This window comes from Sitodiplosis mosellana, unplaced genomic scaffold (assembly GCF_009176505.1).
Source record: "Sitodiplosis mosellana isolate CC-2019 unplaced genomic scaffold, AAFC_SMos_1.0 Smas_scaffold_1, whole genome shotgun sequence".
Taxonomy (NCBI): domain Eukaryota; kingdom Metazoa; phylum Arthropoda; class Insecta; order Diptera; family Cecidomyiidae; genus Sitodiplosis; species Sitodiplosis mosellana.
The window spans coordinates 7,274,368-7,293,537 of NW_022595244.1; the positions used below are offsets into that span (position 1 = coordinate 7,274,368).

The following is a 19,170-nucleotide window of genomic DNA, read 5'->3' on the forward strand; positions in this document are numbered from 1 at the left end:
TTGCAAACTGTCAATCGAATGCAATGTTGTTGTGTGTTGATTTTGTTTTGGTTTGTGTTGTGCTCGAGTGAGATTTTGGATTTATTGACCATGGCATCCGGCGGAGGAAAAAAGCAATCGAATCGAAATTCCACATCAAATGCGACAACCGGCGGAGCAGTGAATTCAACGGCACAGGAAAAACAAGAGAAACCCGAATATGTGCCGCAATTTATGCAAGAAATATCGGATATAATGCGCGGCTACGGTGACTGTGAACAACCGCTGGCTGAATCGGTGATTTTAGTGGAGAAAATTGTAATCGAACAAATGCGGTCGATGCTCATTGATGTTATCAATGTGGCGATCGAACGAAAAGGCAAACCACAACCAACACAAAAAGATTTCGAGTTTATGATGCGAAAACATCCAACGAAGCTGTTTCGGTTGCAAAAACACTTGAAAGACTTGGATTTTAAACGTCGTTACCAGGATATGATCAGTGGTCGACCCATGACATATGCAGAGGATTTTGATGAGGAAAACTTTGAAGAACCCGAGGAAGTTGCGGAGCGATATGACGAAGAAAAAGTTCGCCGATTATTCCGTGCCGATCGAATCTCATTGACGCTGAACGGTCAACAGTATGCCGAATACAATGAAGCACGAAGAACGTCATTCCATTGCCGAAATTCGGCCACAATCAAAACAAAATTGAAGAATCTCATTAATCCGCCAACGGGAGCTGTTATATCTGGGCATGTGTACACGATATTGGGATATTTGGTGCATGAAACAATAGCTACGCTTGTTGACTATGCCATTCTGACGCGACTCGATTCAAGCAATCGTTCCGTTGAGCCATACCATCGCATTTCTGCATCGGGTAAGGGGCGAATTTCATGTTCAATTGAAGAAATCGCATAATTTCAATTTCGTTTTCTTCTTTTCAGGCACTTCATACGCCATGATGCATGCATGCCCAGAGGTGACACAAGGTAGAGGTGAAGATGGTATCAAACCGATAACCGTTCAAGAAATTCAAGAGGCAATGAGACGACATACAATGAACTATGAACGACCGATTGGTCTGCATCGAAATATTATCGACCGATACTCGTCGATGCCTTATTTAGCGATATAATTTATTTCCATTATGCAGACTATAGGGAGTCAGTATGTGACACCATTGAATGCTGTCTCTTCAAATTGTCTATGGAAACGCGTAACTATGGACTGTCAAAACCTAACCTCAATATTGACGTTTCTCTCCGTTGTTATACTCATAAGGTGTATTTTTAAGCAAAATATTTTTCAATTGTGAAGAAGAAAAAAAAACATTGGTTCCTCATTTGATTCGGTCTACAATATGGATAGTCAAATTCGAAATGTAAGCATTAAAATAATGAATCTGAAAATTTTTGCAATTATTCAATGGATATTTTTCATTTTTGTATTTTTAGTTCAAAGACTTTCTGCAACTCTACAACAAATTGACAGAGAAATGCTTTTTACACTGTACCGATAACTTTTTCACAAGAGAACTGTCGGCGGAGGAGTCGAATTGCCTGGACAAGTGTGTGCTGAAATTTAGCAATGTAAATCAACGGGTGATGAATGCATATGTTCACGATCAGGCCATAATTAATGAACGTCGAATGAAAGAAATGGAAGAACAAATGAAGGCCAATGAAGCAGCTGCACTGGCTGCATCCGCTACTGCTACTGCTGTCGATTCCAGTATTTCAACGCCAATTGAAACGAACATTAACACAAGTACAACAGCCGTGAGCCCAACAGAGGTTCCAAATCAGGCGCAGTTATGATTGCTTTTATTAGGATTTATTGATTTATAAATGCAGTAACACATGTGTAAAACATTATTCGGATTCTATGGACCAGTGTATATATGCATCAAAGGTGTGAGAGATGAAATTGTTTCGACTGAGTCAATATTTATCGATAGAAACAACCAAAGTAGAAATAAAAATTGAAACGCAACCCGTTTGTTACAAAATATAAAATAAAATATTTTATTTAACAAAAACAAAATATTCACCCGTTTTCCACCAAAGGTCACTGTTACACCCTTGCAATGAAGAACGGGTATCAACAACGAATTTCAATTTATGTGCATTTATAAGGAACTGCAATGGGCTATGTTGTTGCGATGTCAAACAAATAACATTAAATGAAACAATATGTATTTTCAAATATCTCAAATAAGATCCTTCATCATTATAGATACACCACCCTGTAGAAGATTATATGCTGATTCAAAGTGCTCAGACTTTGATTAAAGTCCAAAGTCAAAATTTTTGTTAGTGGATATTTTTGAAATGTTTCATTGGCATGAAAATTTTTTGGCCTAATAATGATATTTTGCATCAAAACATCCGAAGGTTTCATCATTTTTTTGGTTTTTTTTAGATTTTCCGTTAAAGTCTGGACTTAAATTTTTTTTTCGTTTTTTGCATTTTTTGGGGGATTTATTGATAGAATGGAATGAGTTGGGACAATTAATGATGATCTGTCCCAAAAGCCGTCAGGAATTTCCTATTTTTTGGATTTTTTTCGATTTTTAAAATTTTTCACGAAAATTTTTTTTTCGTTTTTCCTGGCATTTTTCGAGAATCTTCAATGCGATTGAACATATTTGGGCATAAATAGAGGTTTTAAAGTACTAAATTGTGTAAAACCTTTACTTTTGGGTATTTTTACGATTTTCAACATTTATTAGATTTTAGTACATTTTTAGTACTTTTAGAACATGGTACGCAAAGGTCTTGAGGAGTACTAAAAAGTTGCCACAGACACTATTGCTCTACTTTGAGTCGTTGAGAAGTTATGGACTTCAAAAATGTTGCAAAAAAATTACAAAAAATCGAAAAAAATTGAAAAATTCCAATGTAAAACCTCTATTTATGCCCAAATATGTTCAATCGCATTGAAATTTCTCGAAAAATGCCAGGAAAAACGAAAAAAAAAATTCGTGAAAAATTTTAAAAATCGAAACAAATTCAAAAAATAGGTAAATTCCTGACGGTTTTTGGGTCAGATCATCATTAATTGTCCTAATTCATTCCATTCTATCAATAAATCCCCCAAAAAATGCAAGAAAACGATTTTTTTTTAAAGTCCGGACTTTAACGGAAAATCTAAAAAAAATCCAAAAAAATGATGAAACCTTCGGATGTTTTGATGCAAAACATCATTATTGGGCCCAAAAATTTTCATGCCAACGAAACATTTCAAAATAGCCACTAACAAAAATGGACTTTAATTAAAGTTTGAGCACTTTGAATCCTCTTTACCTAATCCCTTTTACCTAGTAAAAACGAGTAAAAACCGAACTCAAATAGGTAGTACCAACCGCCTCCACAGAAATAGCCACTTGAAAATTATGTACAATTATCAATTTTTCCCATTTACCGTGTGTTGAACGCAACCCGTTCATCTTGAACATGTTTTTTCTGAAGCTCTTCGAGACATGATAATTTCATAGCAAAATTCATGAAAAATGTCACTTTGGTTCGGGAGGTACCTCAAAAAGTCACTTTTGAGCATTTTTACCTGAGAAGACTCCCCTTATTTTCGAGAAAAAATAATTTTTCATCGAGACACCAACCCTGAAAATTGTATATTTGAGGAAATTTTCAAGAAAAGTCGATTTTTCGTGATTTTCATACATTTTCGGGCATTTTGGACATTTCTGACACTATCAGTGATAAATTTCGGATCTGTAAAGCCTATTTCCATGTAAAATTGTCCGCTGTACATTTTTGTAGAAGTGATCATATGCGTAAAACCATCAGGAAATGGGAGTAAATGGCATGCAAAGTAACTTTGACAGTAAGCTGAACACTGAAAACGCCGAATTTAACACTATGACGGTTTTTGGGGACTTGGTGTCTGTAGCAGTGTTGAAGACTAGTTTACGTACTACAACTTCGCCGTAGACATCAAGTCGTTATCTCTTATCAGTTACGCGGAAAGCCGCGAAAACGTGAAAAACGCGAATTCATAGTTTCTCATTTTTCAAGGAACTGATAACAGATAACGAGATGGTGCCTATGTCAAAGTTGTAGCTCTGGTCAAGTTCTACAACTTTACTACAGACACCAAGTCGTTATCTTTTATCAGTTACACGAAAAAATGATAAGAAAAAATTCGCGTATAAGAGATAACAACTTGGTGCTTGTAGCAAAATTGTAGTACTCAAGCTGTTCTACAACTTTGCCATAGACACCATCTCGTTATCTCTTATCAGTTCCGTGAAAAACGATAAGAAAAAACGCGTTTTTTTTCGCGGTTTTCAGCGGTTTCTCGCGTATTCCGCGAAACTGATAAGAGATAACAAGATGATTTTCGGCAAAGTTGTAGAGCAGCTTGAGTACTACAACTTCGCCATAGACATCAAGTCGTTATCTCTTATCAGTTACGCGGAAACCGCGAAAACCGCGAATTTTTTCTTATCATTTTTTTCGCGTAAGTGATAAGAGATAACGACTTATTGTCTGTATCAAAGTTGTAGTATTCGACCTGCTCTACATTTCTGCCGAAGAAGCAAGTCTATTACTTCTTATCAGCTTCACTAAAAATAAGGTGGGAACTTTTCGCGGTTTTTCGCGTTTTTTCACGGAACTGATAAGAGATAAGCAATATTTGTTGCAGCAAAATTATAGCAATCCTCGAGTATTACAACTTTGCCTCAGACAATATTTTGTTATCTCTTATCACAGTCCAGATTTCATATGAAGTACATATGGGGCCCTGGAGTCCCCAAAGAACAGAAATAGGTAAAATGTGTGAAGAGCCGTCAAAGTGTTAATAAATCGCTTAAACGAGCTAACTTTCAAAAAGTAATGATACAGTTCTTCATTATTTGAGGCCTTTTTTCAGACCTGTGAAGGGCTTTCCAGGGACACGAGAAAAAAAACATGTGTCGTACTGTGCAATTATTCTGAGATAATAGTTTTGTCTGTCCGTACGTCTGTCCGTCCGTCTTTTCGTAGTTTTTGCCCGATCTTTTTTAAACTTTCAGGCATTGAAGTATAAGAAAAACTAAGACTTTTTTGTTCCGCCACTTTTTGATTTGGCCATGGCTGGCCTTTGAAAATTCAAAAGATGGCCTTCCTTCCAATGGCTACTGTGGCTAACCCTGTCAACCAATTTCAGACTTTTAGGTATCGTTGGAAAGGTCTCAAGCCAGATATAAAATGCTATTTGAGCTTTAAAAAATCAAGTTAGCATGGTCTTATGGGCTGAAAACCCAAAAAAAAAATTCACCTGGCCTTGCACAAATCGGCCATTTTCTCGAAAACGGCTCCGACGATTTTCTTCATAATTGCTTCAAATATAGCCCCAAATTAGAGCTAAAATTTGACATATAGCTTATATCTGGCAAAACTCTGTTTTCCGAGATATAGCCATTAGAAGTTGGAAAAAACATGAAAAATCGACAAAAATCAACTAAAACTCATGCTTTGTTGGAACAAAACGCTACGCCGATACAAAAATGTCACGAGTCAAAATAAATAATTGACTACGAAAATTGAAATGAGGCGAATCACAGGGAACGAATTGACATAATGAAATTGTACATTTGTTAAGCCAATTTCACTTCGAAGAAAGATTCGAAAAAAAATGGAGACTCAAGCGATGAAAAAGATACAGGCACTTTGTGTATTAGCAAAACTATTCGATCGTTGCCAAATGCGAACTGATGAGAGCAATTCGTTGGTGACCGACGGTCACAACCACTCACACTGACATGCACCGTTTGCCGGCTGCATTTACATAATATTCGTTATTTGGTATGTCTGTGTTTTTGCTTTGTGGTTCATTTTCGTTTTCGGTACTTGGACCACGTGAACGAACATCGGTTGACAAACAAAACCGTGTGACGTTTTGTGTGCTGTTGTATTTATCTTACCGAATCTACCGTAACCGCTTTGAATATTCAATTGATGACTTTTAAAACTATCGTCTTCTTTGAAGCAGATGTTACAATTATCATAATTCAAGCGGGTTTTCAAAGCAGAAACAGAAAGTTTCAAATAAATAGACATTAGATTCATTTAAATAATTCCGTTTTTCGCTAGAGGTCGCTGCCATGCCGCCGCTAGCAAGTAGCTCATTTTGAGCGTCGGTTTTGCCAAACTGACAGAACGAAGCATCAACAATGAATTTCAGTTCATGTGCAATTGTACGGCACTACGACCAGCGCATACAGTGGGCTATGTTTTTGCGTTGCGATGTAGATGAAACACAACATCATCGCGAACGCATACTTTTTTGCATTAGTATGAGTTTTTTTTTGGATTGGATTGGTGCCGTCAAACGCGCGCACACCGACACTGACAGCCAACCATAAACTTACTCAAAGAAAGGAAAATCATACGACTTTTTTTGTTGGATTTGATTCACCACTCTGTCTCTCGGTTTCCGTGTTTGTTGTATTGAAAGAAGAAGAAAAAACCAAGTAATCATTTTTCTACGTGGATCAATCGGCAACAACGCGACCACGATATCGATATGCGAACTCAGTTTAATTAGATAAACCGAACAGAGAGCGAGAAGAGAGAAATTGTGTGTGAGTGAACAGTTTTCGGAAATTGAATTGAATTTGAAGCGAAACAATATCCACGGGAATGAAATAAAGGAGTTTAATTAGTTTCGTGCGTGTGCTCTTGAGTTTTTGAATTTGAATTTTATTCATTAGTTTTTTTATCCGTGGAAAATATTCAGTAAATTAGATTTCATATTTATCTTTCTGTGTCCTGAATCCGGTTTGGGCTAATTTTTTGTGTGGAGCCGTGGAACAATTGCAAAGGGATTACATCGAACAAGTACGTCTAAAGTATCATTTGTTTGTATCGATTAGTCGGCTTTGTGTGTGACTTTGTACTCTCGTGGATACATTCAAATAAGAAAAAACACTTGAGCATTTGCTTATCAAAACGATAAAAAAAAAACTCAATCGTTTCGAAATTGAACCAATTGAAACAACGAAAGGGTGTTTTAGTGCAAACTATATGGCCCAAGTGTGAATGTTATTAAATGTCAACAGGAAATGTACTGATTTTGATACAGCATCCATATCAAGTGCACGAAACAGCAACAAAGATCGACGGCAGCCCAGCAATTTAGCGAGAATATTAAGACACCAAAACCAAAGAAAATGTAAGCCACCCAGTCGAAAAGTTGTTTAGCTCTAGACACAAATGCTAGCTAGTGTCCTTGTTTTGTTTTGTTCTATTTTCTTGTTTCGTTTGTTTGTTTGAGGCGTTACACTTTTGTTTTGATCGATAATATTGCGTTGCACTATGTCCGCCGTTTGTGTGACACGTTTCCCATTGTTTTGAACTGCGAACAAAGCCAAGCCAAGCCAAGCCATTCTCTTTATTTGCGACTGATACCAAGACAATTACGTCGAAATTCTTTGTTTGAATCAATTTTTGTGGAAATTCAATATTGAAAACGATCGAAACGAGAAAATTCAATCGATATTCATCGGATAATGATGGGCTTCAATTAAAAATTCAATGCAATTTAAAATTCGTCGAATCGATGTTGTAATAATTCCCTTGTGAACTAATTAACGTTGGCGTGTGTTTAACCAAATGATTAATGAAGACACAAAACATCAAGCGATTTAAATTTTTTGGAATTTTTTTTTGGAATCAATTTGCATAAGAAAGAGTTTGTGATTCATTCCATTTGATTCAACGGTAAATAAATCGGATGCCGTTGAAATGAGTACCGAACGAACGATAGAGTTACGTCCAAATGGAACATATTTTAACCTGTGAACAAACGCGGAATCACGAGATAAATGATGAAATTTGTCCCGAAGCAACGAACTCCAACTCGTCTACTCGTATATCTGTTTTTGTTTTTATTTTTAGCTCCCTTAGGAGCTTTCCGTTGCTGAGTGAACGATGAAGGTACCGACCAATAAAAATAGACTGCTACATATAATGAAAAAAAAAAAACAATAATCATATCATATTTGAGCTTCAATGTTGCGATTTTTTTCTCACTCTTCCCCTCTTTCTCAGTATCTCTCCCATAGTAAAATGAAATGTGTATGTGGTCTTATTTTGAAAACAGCTGTTTATTACCGTTTTGCTGTGTCTAATTACATGAAATTGATTTGATGCCAACAACCGTCAAATTTGCCTCGCTATGCCTCACTTGTGCTAACAAGTGAACCTTTTGTTGAAAAACAATCGAAAATTTACTTTGACAAATTTGAAGAAAAAAAAGACCGGCCACTAATGAATGTTTCCATTTGCTATTTCGACCATGAGGAAGAAGGAAGAAAGAATTTTTACCGTTCGAAACAATTCACATATTCAGTTTTACAGACTGAAAAACGCATAGATAGGGGTTTCGAAGAGGACACATTTAAAATTTAAATGATAGACTATCAAATGATATGCCGTTGAAAATTTAATGAGGAATACTCATTGGAGCAAAAAAAAACTGTACAAATGGGTTTGCAGAAAAGCTTTTGCCATTTTAAATGAACTGGGCTAAGCCTCACGTTTGCTTACCGCAATTACCATACAGCCCACAATTTATTGTTTCAATAACAAGTGCGCTCCCGCGTTGACATTCAGCATAGTTTATTCATACGTACTGTTTTCCGAATCGTGGCGTGACCACGATAGGATAAAAAATCGATACCTATTCGACACTAATACCAAAAGAACCTGAAAAAAGAGAATACGTTTCCATTACAAGCTAAGCTAGTCATTCAAATTGCAAATGATTTCAATACGGCCACGTCCATGGATTTTTATATCCCATTTCTTCCAATTACATGAACGTTCCGTTCGGTTCGGTTACTTCATATCAATGGCAAATGAATACATTGATTTCTATTGAATTTATCTATCCATCTAATCTGATTGTGTGTCCCTAACATTGATTGCATTGAATTTTGTCCAACGGAATGGTTTTTCTATTCGAAAACATGTAAAACAAATTCGAGGCAATTGGTCACGAGCGGGTTTTTATACTTTGGTTCAATTTGGCACGATGACGCTTTTTAGTTGACGCTTTCTGAATATTGAGTTTATTTTATACTATTCTTTTCGTTTCCCTTTCAATTTGAATCCTATTTCTATTGTGGATAGAAGAAAAAAAGATACTTTTAGCTGACATTTTAATGTTTATCAATCTTTTTTCTTTCTTCTCTTTTGTGCTGCTTCACTGGCTTTGAAAAAAAACACCAAAATTGTTCGTCACAACACAACTGGTTTTAATTTTCAGCCTCATCTTTAGTATATACCAATAGTTGCTTCATTCCAATCGATTTAGTGATTGACTCGAAGTAAATTAAAGACAAAACCCATCGATAAAATTATCGAATCGACAACAAACAATTGAAACAACATAAAATACATCAATTTACGACACAGTAATAACAACAATACTTGGAAATATAATGCCGGCAAATAAACGTCGTTCACGTAATGGAATCGGAAACTCATCATCATCATCATCTTCGACATCAACAGCAGCGGCCGCAGCAGCAGTTCAGCATAATTTAAAATCATCTGTAAATCCGATTACAAAAATTTTCAATAATCTCAACGGCTTTGCTAATGGTAGCAGTTACAACGGATATCATCATCCGTCTATCGCAAATCATCAAGTGAACAATAATCATTCGGGCTCAGCAACAACAACAACGGTGGTAACGACGGCCAACGGTGGCATCGCCACCGCACCATTAACATTTACTGCGAAACAACAGCAACAATTGGATCGCAACGCATTCTTGTTGACATTGACCAAAGAGCAATTGAAGGTCGAGTGCCGCAAACGTGGCCAAAAAACAACCGGAACCAAAACTGAACTGGTACCTCTCATCTAAATAGCATCCGTTTTATTGTTTTCTTTTCACATAGTTACCGTTTGATTGGCGTGTGTTTCTTTCGTTGTAATTTTATAAGCTACTTTGCACCACCATCCCTCCCACCTTTTGATTCTTAGAATGGATTTTAATTGATCATCATTTCGTTGAAGTGGATTTGCATTTCGTTTTTGCCATTGGGGCCTTTTCATTGATTTTTGTTTTTGAAAGTCGTAGAATTATGCTGGAAAATAGATTGAGTGGTTCTTGGAAAATTGCTATCGCTTTTACCTTGCTCACTTCAAAGTATTTTCCATTATCTTCATCAATTGTCTATTTGATACTATTTTTAGAGAACCGTATTTTTTCAGCTCTGTTTGCATTTTGGATTAATATTGCTCGTGTTTATCTTGGTATTTTTCAACATAAATTTCGAATTTTCAACCGAAAACAAATGAAACATTTCAGTTCCATGACAGATAAGATTGAAGTAATCGAGATTACTTCTGCAATGCTGAAGGATGTGTATATATTCAAAGCCCTGCAATATAACCATAAAATGAAACATTCACTTTTGTACGGGCTTAGCCTGTCTGGTTCGTCCGATAATTTGGCTTCGGTGTTATTCGAAATGAAAAGATAATTCATTTCAATGCCCAATTATTTTGTTCAATTTCTAGAAAGAGAATAGAAACATAACAACAACACCCGAAAGATAAAGTGCAATAATTCAAAATGTTGTAAACGGAAAAGCGTTGTAATAATTTATCGATATTATCAGGTAGCTGACGTTCATTTGAATATACATCAACATGGATTTGTGTATTGTTTCACTTTCGTCATGTGATGGCGTGCATTTGCAAGCAATTAATTTGCATTGACTTGAACCATTTTTTTTCTCGAACAAACCCAAATGAAGCGGTGCTCCCATTTGGGAGAGAGAATATGACTGACGTGTCAGAAAGGGTATTACATGTATTGTTGTGACACGGTAATATTTGCGTATAGTTCAGCAAATTTGTTACAATTTATTAGCATGGAATGTGTTTACTATGTGAAAAGTTATATCAGAATGAACTTTGAACGCAGAACTTATACGCTATGCACAAAAGACAGCACGTAATGCGACTGTGGCGCTTGTAATGAGTTTTTGCATTTAGCGTTTTGGTAAAAGTTCCGTGTGGTTATATGTGTGAGTGTGCCAAATTTCTCTGCTACAGTTTTTGAATCACCAACACTCATCACACACACACACATTACAACTGGGTGGTTGCTTGCGTCTCATTAGACACATTAATGAGTTATCTCTAATTTTATTGCAACTTAATGTAGTGGTTCACATTTTATCAGTAAATTTATTGAATTGACGCGTCAACTTGTTCTCACATTCGACGACCCGAACATCATTACGTCCACACAATGACTTACTATACTGTGTTGTAGTTAATATCAAGCCCAGTGATTTCGCTAATCGCGTAAATTGACTGTTAACGAAATCATACACAACACGATTGGGCCACGTAATTGACACTCATCCGTTGAATTTCTACGTACGGCCCCTTTCATTCGCGTGTCGTTCTAGTTTTTTTCTTCATTTATTTCAAATTAGTTGATCGTTTTTGGTTGTAACAAAGCCGCGTTAATAAACTGGTCAGTTATTTTACAATCGAATTTTTTCGGCGTTCAAATTGAATTGAAACGATTCAAGGGAATTGGAAAATGGTGTTGGGAAATGCCAGAACAACAGTGTCAACAAACGAAGAGAGAATTTATTCAAGAGTTCATATATTCTTTTGTCATTTATCATCACAATTGAGTGAGCGACCAACCGACCGACCGATCGAATGAACGAATGAGTTACGAAGCATGTGTTCGAACGCATGGCCAAAGCACTTGATAAGCATATATATACACACACGCATACACATGTGCGATATGGTGCGCATACTTGCCGTTGCCCCGTCTGCTTAAGTTCGCACACCGTCAAGTCGTGCTGGCTAACCACACACACTGACGGTTATTTTTTTTAGCGCACACACACATGCATTTGTGTGTTTGCTCTAATGCTTAACGCTCACATATGGATCATCATGTACATTGACTTGACGCATCGTAAGCGAATGAACACGTTCAGTCATACAATTGAAGTCACATGCAGCACTCACCGTGCCATTTTCAATCAAAATAACTTGAATAGAAAAAAAATTGATCACGAGAAAACAACACTTAAAAATTTTCCGAAACAAAAAAAAAACAATTAAAATTGTACGTCATATTTATTCGGAATTAGCCTACGTGTAGTGGGCAAAATATAACCAACGTAAGTGACACAGAAAAAACAACATCATTGAATCGATTGTGATTTTTTTTCGCTCTCTCTCTAGCAGCGATAGTGTAGTTTTTTTATGGAAAGCAATGACTCAAAGTCAAACAAGTTTGAAGTATACATTCACCGAAAATCGGTGGTTCTTGTGAAAGTCCAGGAGATTTTCAAGCGACAGCACACGGTGGAAAAATGTCAATGTTACAAACGGCGATATGTGTGGGAAATCGGAAAAGAAGAAGAAGAAGAAAAATTGCGAGTACAACAGAGTTGTATCTTAAGCAGAATAGGTGCTTGTGATCGGTCGTTTTTCTATCACAGTGAATATTCATACGACGATGCGTTTGCCAGTGTGTTACGGTATGCGTTTATACCAAATGGCATTCAAAGGCATTGTCATAATTAGTGGAATCGCGCCACTGCTTTTGCATATATATGTACGTGTGTGTGTGCTTACGTTGTGTGAAAAGATCGCGGTTCTTTTATCGGTTCGCATCACAAAGGGCATAATAATAATAAGGCATGCATCAAAAGGTTTTACAATCATATTTATTTTTTTCCAATATGGCAAACCTGAATCGTACGTCAAAGAGATACATAGATCAGAACAACAGTCAAAGATGCATTGATGCTACGAATATCGTCACACAAAGCACTGGATGTTGTTGGTTGTAATTTAAGGCGATCGCCTTGACGAGGTCAATATCAATCCCATTTTACATTGATCGCGTATTTATGTGTCATTGAGTTTTGATTTCGAATTTGGTGCGAATACGATCGATACTTCTAGAACGAGTTTCAATGGCAAGGAGAAAAAACAGGAACAAAACAAAATAATATTTCGTCGCATTTTTCTTTGTACTCTCTCGCTCTCGCTCCCTTTCTAAATGGAAAATTACTTGATGAAAATGCAACCTGTTGTTAATTTGATTGCTGTTTTTATTAACCGTGACTTTCACATACCCATAATTTTTTGCTCCAAAGTGAGCCTGCATCTGTGCGTACGGAGAGAGAGAGAGAAAAAAATACATAAACGCCGTCAGCTGTAAATCATTGAAGCGAATGATTCAGCTAGTGTGTGTCTTGGCGAACGCAAAAAGATGAGCTCTTATGAAATAAAATGTGCGTTAAGTATCTGCAGACCACAAGCTAGCCAGCCAACTCACTTGTGGGTGATTGTTCGTACATATACACGCTGATTTTCTTTCACCATTTGCCATTTGCGATCAAGAAAGTGAAATTAGTTCGATGAACGGTGTATGTATTTGCTGATGCGGCAAATGGTGTACACGCACCTAAGAGTGTGAGCATGTATGCATGCGTGCGTGAGAAAAAGAGACTCATCTCACTTCGCATCAATAAAAGATCCATCCGATGGCCAATTGCTTTTCTTCGTTGTTGTCAAATTTGCAACCTCACACCTCAATTGTTAGCTACGGTATGCGTATACAGTCGATTTAATTTCTGATGGCAAACATTCTTGGCCACAACACATGCCAATTTTCTATTTATTTATTTTTTCAGCCAAATGACGCACATTTACATTTATTCTTCTTTCTTTTGAGCAGTAAACAGCTGTTTTTTCCACGTTTTCAATTTGACACACAATTGACACGACGTGCTCTGCTGTGTGTATTCAAACGTCTTATCGAATCGATTGGGACAAATAAGCGTGTGTGTTTTGAAGGAAACTAACAACTACGAGCAACTGATTTATTGAATTCACCACGTTCAAATATTGTTCACAGTTGGGCTAAAAACACAATGATCGTGATCGTACGATACATTATTGACGTCTTTTTTTATTTTTTGACTCAACATTTCTCACAACTAACAGATTCCCACATTTGATTTGGCCATAGCTGTTGTTGTTTTGTTTTTCATTTTGCCTGTATGCAAATCGAACAATAAATTCTGCTATTTGCAACATGTTTCTGTGTTGCTGTTTGTAAATTCCAGTGTGTAATTGTCTTCCAATTTTCGAATTTTTTCGTTGTTGTAATCACCTTTTGTGACACGTATATCATTGAACTGACCGAACTTGTGTTCGTTTTTGTTATTGTTCAATATTAATTGAAGTATTCCAGTGCTCATTTGGTTCGTTTGTTCTCTTTTTCCCTTTGGCTCCAATTGAACTCAATTTAATTTCGATTTGTAGGCAATAAATTGCGAAAAACAACAACTAATTGAACACTTCATTTCCATTGCAGCTTCAAAGAGTAGGATTTAAGATGTCACTACAGCAACAGCAACAAAAAGCGGTCGCACAAAATAATAATGGCGGCCCACTACAGAAGACACCACCGAAATCAGCTAAAACTGCCAATGGCTCGGCATCGGGCAATGGATCACATTCGAAAAACAAGGAATGGGAGAAAACCGAACGAGAAAATCTTGTGCTTTGGTATCATCCCATTCAAACGGTGAAGTACAGCACATTGGAATCCGTGGAATTGCTACGAACATATGGCAAAAAGTAAGATATTGGAAAACAAATTATAAAACATTTTTAGACGAAGAGAAAGAATTAACCACCTAATCAAATGTTTATCTCGTTTTATTGCTCGCCAACAGGACTTTAGAGAATAAATTAGCTATTACAATTATCATTGCCGCGATAGCAGTATTAAGTACACTGTACCATATTCCGGGCAATCATCAAGTACTGATTACCGCGGTACGCACCAATTTATGGTTTGTCGTGTATTGGGTTGGACTGGGTGTGCTGTCATCAGTCGGTTTGGGCACCGGCTTGCATACGTTCCTATTGTACCTGGGCCCACACATAGCCAGCGTCACGTTGGCTGCGTACGAATGTAATTCGTTGAACTTTCCATCGCCACCCTATCCAGATGAGTAAGTAGAACTTGCTTTGAAAAAGGGAAATGTTCATTTCAATGAATTATTTTTGAAGAAAAGGAGATTAACAAAGCAAAGATTGACTTTAACTATTGGGTGTAGAAATAAGTTTTGAGGGATTTTTGCCAGATGGCGGAACTTGTATTATATCGCATCTGGCCATACTGTAACTATATTCACGTCGAAGCCACGTCAAGTGACACTAGTTTTCAGTATGTGTCAAATTGCCAAAGTGTAAACAACATAATTTTTTTCGCCTTCAATCATGTCAACATACGTGCCAAAAAAACAGCATTTGCGGGAAGTTTTACTTTTCCTCTATAATTCGAAGAAAAAGCGGATATCCTTGCATCAAGTGTGCACTAATAATGAAGATTGAACCATTCTCGATAGAGTCAAGCAGAAAAAACCATTCTTAGATCGCTGCTCCTTGTCACTATAGAGGGCGCTGTAAGTTCATCACTAAAAAATGCATTTTTTCCATTTTTGGGGGCTGGAGGGGGGGAAGGGGTGGCGTAAATTTATCAAAATAATAGAATTACTCGTTCCTAATAATAATCAATCGGCATATATCAATTATTGACAGCAGAACCACAAAAATTTGACCCATGACACAAAAAAGTCGTTTTTTCGCGAAAAATGGTTCAGTGACATTTCATAGAACAAATCAAATATTTCTAAGGATGGCTTCGGACGGGACCGGCTTGGTCAGCCCGCGAACTCTCCAGACCTTGCTCCTTCTGACTACTACCTTTTCCGTTCGATGCAAATGGCCCTGTCCGAAGTACGCTTTCGAAATGTTGAAGAAGTGCAAAAATGGGTTGATGACTACATAACCTCACAAGACGAGGACTTCTTCAAACGAGGAATCCACAAGTTGCCCGGTAGATGGCTAGAGGTCATAGCTAACGATGGCCAATACATTGGTTAATGTACTCATTCATTTTATTTTGAAATAAATGTATCTTTTCATAAAAAAATCCCTCAAAACTTATTTCTACACCCAATAATTGATTTGATTTTTCCCGCTTTAGAATTATTTGTCCTGAAGATGTGACATCCAGCTATGTTCCATCGTTGTGGAGCATAATGAGCAAGGTGCGTTTGGAAGCATTTTTATGGGGAGCTGGTACTGCACTCGGTGAATTGCCGCCATATTTCATGGCCAAGGCATCACGTCTATCTGGCTACGATCCAGATGATGCCGAGGATCTCAAAGAGTTTGAAGAATTGAATAAGAAACGTGAGATGGGTGTTGAATTGAGTTTATTGGAACGTGCTAAGATTTTCATGGAGAAAGCCGTTGAAAAAGTTGGATTCTTTGGCATTTTGGCATGTGCAAGTGTAAGTATAATCTATGATTCCATTTGAACAAGTTTCAAATTGTTAACGACAAATTATTTACCTTCTCTTCTCCTTAGATTCCAAATCCATTGTTCGATTTGGCTGGCATTACATGTGGCCATTTCTTGGTACCATTCTGGACATTCTTCGGTGCAACATTGTTGGGCAAAGCTGTGATAAAGATGCACATTCAAAAGGTGTTTGTTATCATTGCGTTCAGCGAAACGCTGGTGGAGAAAGCGGTCGATGTGCTGGCATTGATTCCATGGATGGGACCACGTCTACAAGAGCCATTCAAAGCATTCCTTCAAAATCAGAAAACCCGATTGCATCGTTCCAGCAAGGAACCACCAAAAGAGTCGAAAAATCTCATCGCTAAACTGTTTGAGTACTTTGTCGTTGCGATGATTGTCTACTTTGTCATATCAATTGTAAATAGTTTGGCTCAGAGCTATCACAAACGAATTCACAAAAAGAAACCCACAAAGAAAGACTAAGCATTTTCAGCCGTTCATCGCTAACTGCACCAGGATGAGCAGTCAAAAGGATAAATGCATGCGTTATTTACACATTTTTTTTTCTAAATGAATGAATAGAAAAAATAGCGAAAGAATGTTGCTTAAAATTGTCAAGAAAAAACTAAACTAAACTAAACAAAGAATGAATCGATGCATCGCAATTGAAGCATTATTATTTAGATTGTCAATACTGTGTAACCACCCCCCAAGTTCGAGAGTTGATTGAAGCGATTGCAAAAATTGTACAAAACAAACAAATGATTGAAATGCAAGACCACTTCGGGCAAAATCAATGTAAATCTATTCCAAATTAGTTGCTTTTCCAAGCGCGAGAGAGAGATAAAAATGAAGAAAGAATGAAAAAAAAATATTAACGGTTTTCTTTTGTATTTGTATTTGTCGTACGGTAGATGTTTAATTTATTTGAGAAATTCCAAAAGAGAAATGGCACTCAAAATGAGTTTTTTTTAATTCTGCGCCCAACGCCCATCTCCCCTTACTAGATCAACCAAAACCAGTCACATCTTTTCGTCGGCATCACAGCGACGACATATAGACAAGTCTGTTGTGTTTGTAATTTCATGTAGCAAATTGTGAGGATAGACAATTATTCAGTAATTAGTTTGTAAGCTAATCATTTTAACGAATGAATTCAATAATGAAAGAAGAAAACAAAAAATACGAAAACAAAATGAATGAACCAACAGCAAAAGACCATAATAAACAATAAACATGCTATATTGAAAAATACGCTTCTGCCACTAAAAATGAGTCCAATTCAATGGCTTACATGTTGATCAATTTATACAACAACAACAAAAAATAATGAAAACCAACACTAATTGCAATAAATGAAACAATAAAATCCACAACGGTGTCGAATACAGCTTAAATACATTCGCAGATTTTATGGCAAGAGAATTGCGTAACTGACGTGAGAAAAAAGAAATAAATTCACCAACTTTCCTCTCAAACACTCTATCCAAATTGACTCAGGAAAGCATGATGCGGATTGAATGTGGAGCAATGATAAAATGATAACATTATAAGAATCTACACGATAGTTTGGCAACAATTTCATAGTTTATGGCGATTTTTGTTTGGTGTTGATTGGATGTGAAAATTCACCATAAAATATCCTATGCATGAATTTATTTTCTTCTTTCATTTTGGAGTTTTTTTTTCTCTAGTAATGTCCTCTTTCGAAAAATTTTCATCGAAATTCCATATTTCGCAAATAAAATCGGTTGTGTCGATCTATATACAAACGGTTTACAATATTTTTACCTATATAAATCACAAATCTAAACCAAATCTGCAAAAGTCACTGAATTTTCTTTTTGTCACTCGGTAAACACACAATTCAGTTTTATTTTCAATTCATACGAAATGTAGAACATTTTTATTCCGCTTTTTTGTACACACACTCTATCAAATAGGACTTAGAGCAGAAAAGAAGAACAAAAAAATACCGAATAGTTACAGTTTTTTCTAGTGTCCATACCTGTTAAGTGTCAATTTGAAATTTCCGCTGTCAAATTGATTGCGATAACAAATTTATATAGACAACATTCTATGCCAATGCCATTTTACAAGTTTTTTACATATGTATTTATGCAAATGAAAAAGATAAGAAAAAAAGAAGAAAACAAATTGGAGTGAGAACACAACAGATCGATAAACCAGCAAATCAGTTTTTAGATTGAATTGAAATCGTGTATTTATATTATTGTATAATTTTTAATTTAAAAAAACGTTTTATTTGTAAAAAAAATTTAAATTTAAAGCGAGAGATTTCATTCGAGTGGATGGATTCAATGAATGCAGTGTGAATTATATTATGTAAAAATCCCACACAAATGGAGAAATATACCATTTTGAATGATGACAAAAAAATAGACAAGAATTTGCTGTTTTATTTCAATGAATTCGATACCCTTGTTCAGAGATGAGTTGATTTTTCAAATTGTCCAAACCTCAAACCTTGAATCAAGTTAAATTATTTCAATTTCTTGGTCAGTTCAGTCTCGCACTTGTTAGTTTGCATTTCCATCCTTGAAGAATTTACCCAAATTCAATAGGACGAAAAATCAAGCAGCCCATTTACCTCATATTGACCCATTGTAGATATTCAAGAATGAAACGTTTTTTCTGAATTGCATAACGTTTGCAACATGTGAACTCATTCCACCTGGAAAACCGGCTTCAAAACAAACGAAACCAACGGACGATTTTTTTTCTGGAAATGTTTTTTCTTTTTCTTTTATTTTTTTTGCGGA

The 19,170-nt window shown here is 36.3% G+C and overlaps 3 protein-coding genes and 1 long non-coding RNA gene across 12 annotated transcripts; all 4 read left to right on the forward strand.

Moving 5' to 3' along the window:
* Positions 1-26: 26 nt before the first annotated feature.
* On the forward strand, positions 27-1,123 carry LOC129574388 (uncharacterized). The gene is made up of 2 exons (XM_055456374.1): positions 27-865; positions 933-1,123. The coding sequence occupies exons 1-2, from the start codon at positions 91-93 to the stop codon at positions 1,121-1,123; spliced, it is 966 nt and encodes a 321-aa protein (XP_055312349.1). The 5' UTR covers positions 27-90.
* A 106-nt stretch (positions 1,124-1,229) lies between these two features.
* On the forward strand, positions 1,230-2,242 carry LOC129574397 (mitochondrial import inner membrane translocase subunit Tim10B). 2 transcript variants are annotated; one of them, XR_008688682.1, is made up of 3 exons: positions 1,230-1,369; positions 1,443-1,899; positions 2,055-2,242. XR_008688682.1 is itself a non-coding variant. In XM_055456385.1 (2 exons), exons 1-2 carry the CDS (start codon positions 1,349-1,351, stop codon positions 1,803-1,805), a joined length of 384 nt encoding a protein of 127 aa, XP_055312360.1. In that variant the 5' UTR covers positions 1,230-1,348; the 3' UTR covers positions 1,806-2,031. The 2 variants fall into 2 exon arrangements, 1 of the variants encoding a protein (XP_055312360.1); XM_055456385.1 differs by lacking the exon at positions 2,055-2,242 and having other exon boundaries at positions 1,443-2,031.
* A 4,068-nt stretch (positions 2,243-6,310) lies between these two features.
* LOC129577798 (vacuole membrane protein 1) lies at positions 6,311-18,794 on the forward strand. 7 transcript variants are annotated; one of them, XM_055465394.1, is made up of 6 exons: positions 6,311-7,164; positions 9,262-9,853; positions 14,381-14,646; positions 14,745-15,026; positions 16,064-16,373; positions 16,451-18,794. In XM_055465394.1, exons 2-6 carry the CDS (start codon positions 9,437-9,439, stop codon positions 16,868-16,870), a joined length of 1,695 nt encoding a protein of 564 aa, XP_055321369.1. In that variant the 5' UTR covers positions 6,311-7,164; positions 9,262-9,436; the 3' UTR covers positions 16,871-18,794. The 7 variants fall into 7 exon arrangements, with proteins under 7 accessions (XP_055321369.1, XP_055321414.1, XP_055321392.1 ...); XM_055465401.1 differs by lacking the exon at positions 6,311-7,164 and adding an exon at positions 7,181-7,928; XM_055465439.1 differs by lacking the exon at positions 9,262-9,853 and having other exon boundaries at positions 6,325-6,830.
* Positions 15,043-15,696, forward strand: LOC129577827 (uncharacterized). 2 transcript variants are annotated; one of them, XR_008689043.1, is made up of 2 exons: positions 15,043-15,479; positions 15,616-15,696. It is a non-coding gene; the product is annotated as an uncharacterized LOC129577827 (long non-coding RNA). The 2 variants fall into 2 exon arrangements; XR_008689042.1 differs by having other exon boundaries at positions 15,619-15,696.
* Positions 18,795-19,170: the final 376 nt, after the last annotated feature.

Coding starts and splice junctions, on each gene's coding strand:
- LOC129574388 (XM_055456374.1), top strand. CDS start 91: ATGGCATCCGGCGGAGGAAAAAAGCAATCGAATCGAAATTCCACATCA. Junction 866..932: donor CCATCGCATTTCTGCATCGG/GTAAGGGGCGAA, acceptor TCTTCTTTTCAG/GCACTTCATACGCCATGATG.
- LOC129574397 (XM_055456385.1), top strand. CDS start 1,349: ATGGATAGTCAAATTCGAAAT. Junction 1,370..1,442: donor TGGATAGTCAAATTCGAAAT/GTAAGCATTAAA, acceptor TTGTATTTTTAG/TTCAAAGACTTTCTGCAACT.
- LOC129577798 (XM_055465394.1), top strand. CDS start 9,437: ATGCCGGCAAATAAACGTCGTTCACGTAATGGAATCGGAAACTCATCA. Junction 9,854..14,380: donor CCGGAACCAAAACTGAACTG/GTACCTCTCATC, acceptor TTTCCATTGCAG/CTTCAAAGAGTAGGATTTAA. Junction 16,374..16,450: donor GCATTTTGGCATGTGCAAGT/GTAAGTATAATC, acceptor TCTTCTCCTTAG/ATTCCAAATCCATTGTTCGA.